Genomic DNA, 1,752 nt, shown 5'->3' with positions numbered 1-1,752 from the left:
TCCTCCCACACTTGGGGCATGGGGTCCTCCGCTAGTGTTGTAATCTCCCTCCTGATCAGCCCTGATGGTGGGACCCTATGCTGCCCTGATTGGGCCTGAAGCGACTCCCCTGCTGCTGACTGTGCCCCGCTGGCGGTGCACAAGCTGAAGACTGAGCATAAGTCTAGGATGGCCCTAATGACGCTCCCCTAAATCCTAATCTTCCACCACCAAATGAATCCCCAGGGTTGCCCGCGGATCGGGCCCTACCACTACCTTGTCGCTCCATCCTGTTCTTTAACTTTTAGGCCTCTATAGCTTGAGCAAAGGCCACCATCTTACCATAGTTCATATCAGAATTTAAGGCAGATATGGCAGCCTCATTAATAACCAAAGGGCTAAGGCCCTGCACAAATCGACGCACAATGGCCTCCATGGTGGGCATCATGTGAATGGCATATTTCGACAAGCACGTGAACTCCAAATAATACTCCCACACACTCTTACTCCCTTGCTTATGAATTTCAAACTCTGCGGCATGTTCTGCCCGAGTCTCGGTAGGTAAGAAATGGTCAATAAATGCATCAGCAAACTCACTCCACCTCGCTGGAGGGCTCCCCTCCTCGCGAGAGTCCTCCCACAGCTCAAAACCAAGAATATGCCACCCATTTCTGGTGGTAGGCAGCCAACTCCACTCCCTCGTCTCAGTAGCGCGCATAACCCGGAGAGTTTTATGCATCTCATCAATGAAGTCCTATGGATCCTCCTCGGGATTAGCATTCGTGAATACCGAAAGATCCAACTACAGAAACCTATTCACCCTAGAACTAGTGGAATCCCCTGGTTGGCTAGAAGATGTGGGTGCAACATTCAACCTTTGGGCCTGAGAAGCCACTATCTGAGTTAGCATTTGAATAGCTCCCCTAAGATCCCTATCAGAAATACCAGAACTGGAAGTTGGGGCTGGAGGTGGAACCGGAATATCAGGTGGAGGAACCGCCGCAGCCTTAGTAGGTGTAGGGACTGGTGTGGCCTAAACATGTGTAGTAGAATCAGGTAGTGTAGCAGTCAGGGGATTATCCTCACCCCTCGAGTATTCACCCGCCTAGCCATGTAAAGGGTCAATTTCCAGTCGTAAAACGGCATTGGCTCGTTGGCCAGTTCTTACTTTCTTTTTAGGTGCCATGTACTGAAAGTTAAAGGAATGCACGACTTAGAAGAGGAACAGTTTCACAATCAGTTTCATCGTACGATCCAGAATATCAAAGAAGGGTATTGTTCCTAAATGTCCAAGTAGCCTCCAACTTATAGATGTGGTCGACAACACACCGATAAGAAGGACTCTACTAGACACGGCTCCGAGACATCCTAGGACACTTTAAAACCTTAGGCTCTGATACCAAGTTTTTCACTCCCCAACCTTAGGCTCTGACATCCTAGGACACTTTCTACCCAACTCACTTATGATAAGAGTAGGTATGTTTTTATTAGATAAATAGTAGAAGGACCATATATATAGACATTACTAAACCATTTCATTTTGCTACTTCCTTATTAAGTTCCAAAATACATACATTTTGTGATTTAGTGGAACAAAAATCCAAATACAACATAATCCGTTTGACCTTTCTAGCACCCATATACAACTCACATAGCATCTACGGAGCCTCTAAAGATACACAGAGTGTAAAGAAGGTGTCGGGAACAAGGCCCCGGCTATACCTCAAAAAGTACAACAATATAAGCAAAAGATATATTACATGACCCCGGAAT

The 1,752-nt window shown here is 46.6% G+C and overlaps 1 protein-coding gene across 1 annotated transcript; it reads right to left on the bottom strand.

Moving 5' to 3' along the window:
* Positions 1 to 283: 283 nt before the first annotated feature.
* Positions 284 to 718, bottom strand: LOC138902843 (uncharacterized). The gene has a single exon (XM_070190744.1). It carries the CDS (start codon positions 716 to 718, stop codon positions 284 to 286), a length of 435 nt encoding a protein of 144 aa, XP_070046845.1.
* Between the last annotated feature and the right edge of the window lie 1,034 nt (positions 719 to 1,752).

The sequence above is a fragment of the Nicotiana tomentosiformis genome, chromosome 12 (assembly GCF_000390325.3).
Source record: "Nicotiana tomentosiformis chromosome 12, ASM39032v3, whole genome shotgun sequence".
Lineage (NCBI taxonomy): Eukaryota > Viridiplantae > Streptophyta > Magnoliopsida > Solanales > Solanaceae > Nicotiana > Nicotiana tomentosiformis.
The sequence above is the reverse complement of the archived record's forward strand: the minus strand, read 5'-3'. Positions and strand labels throughout refer to the sequence as shown.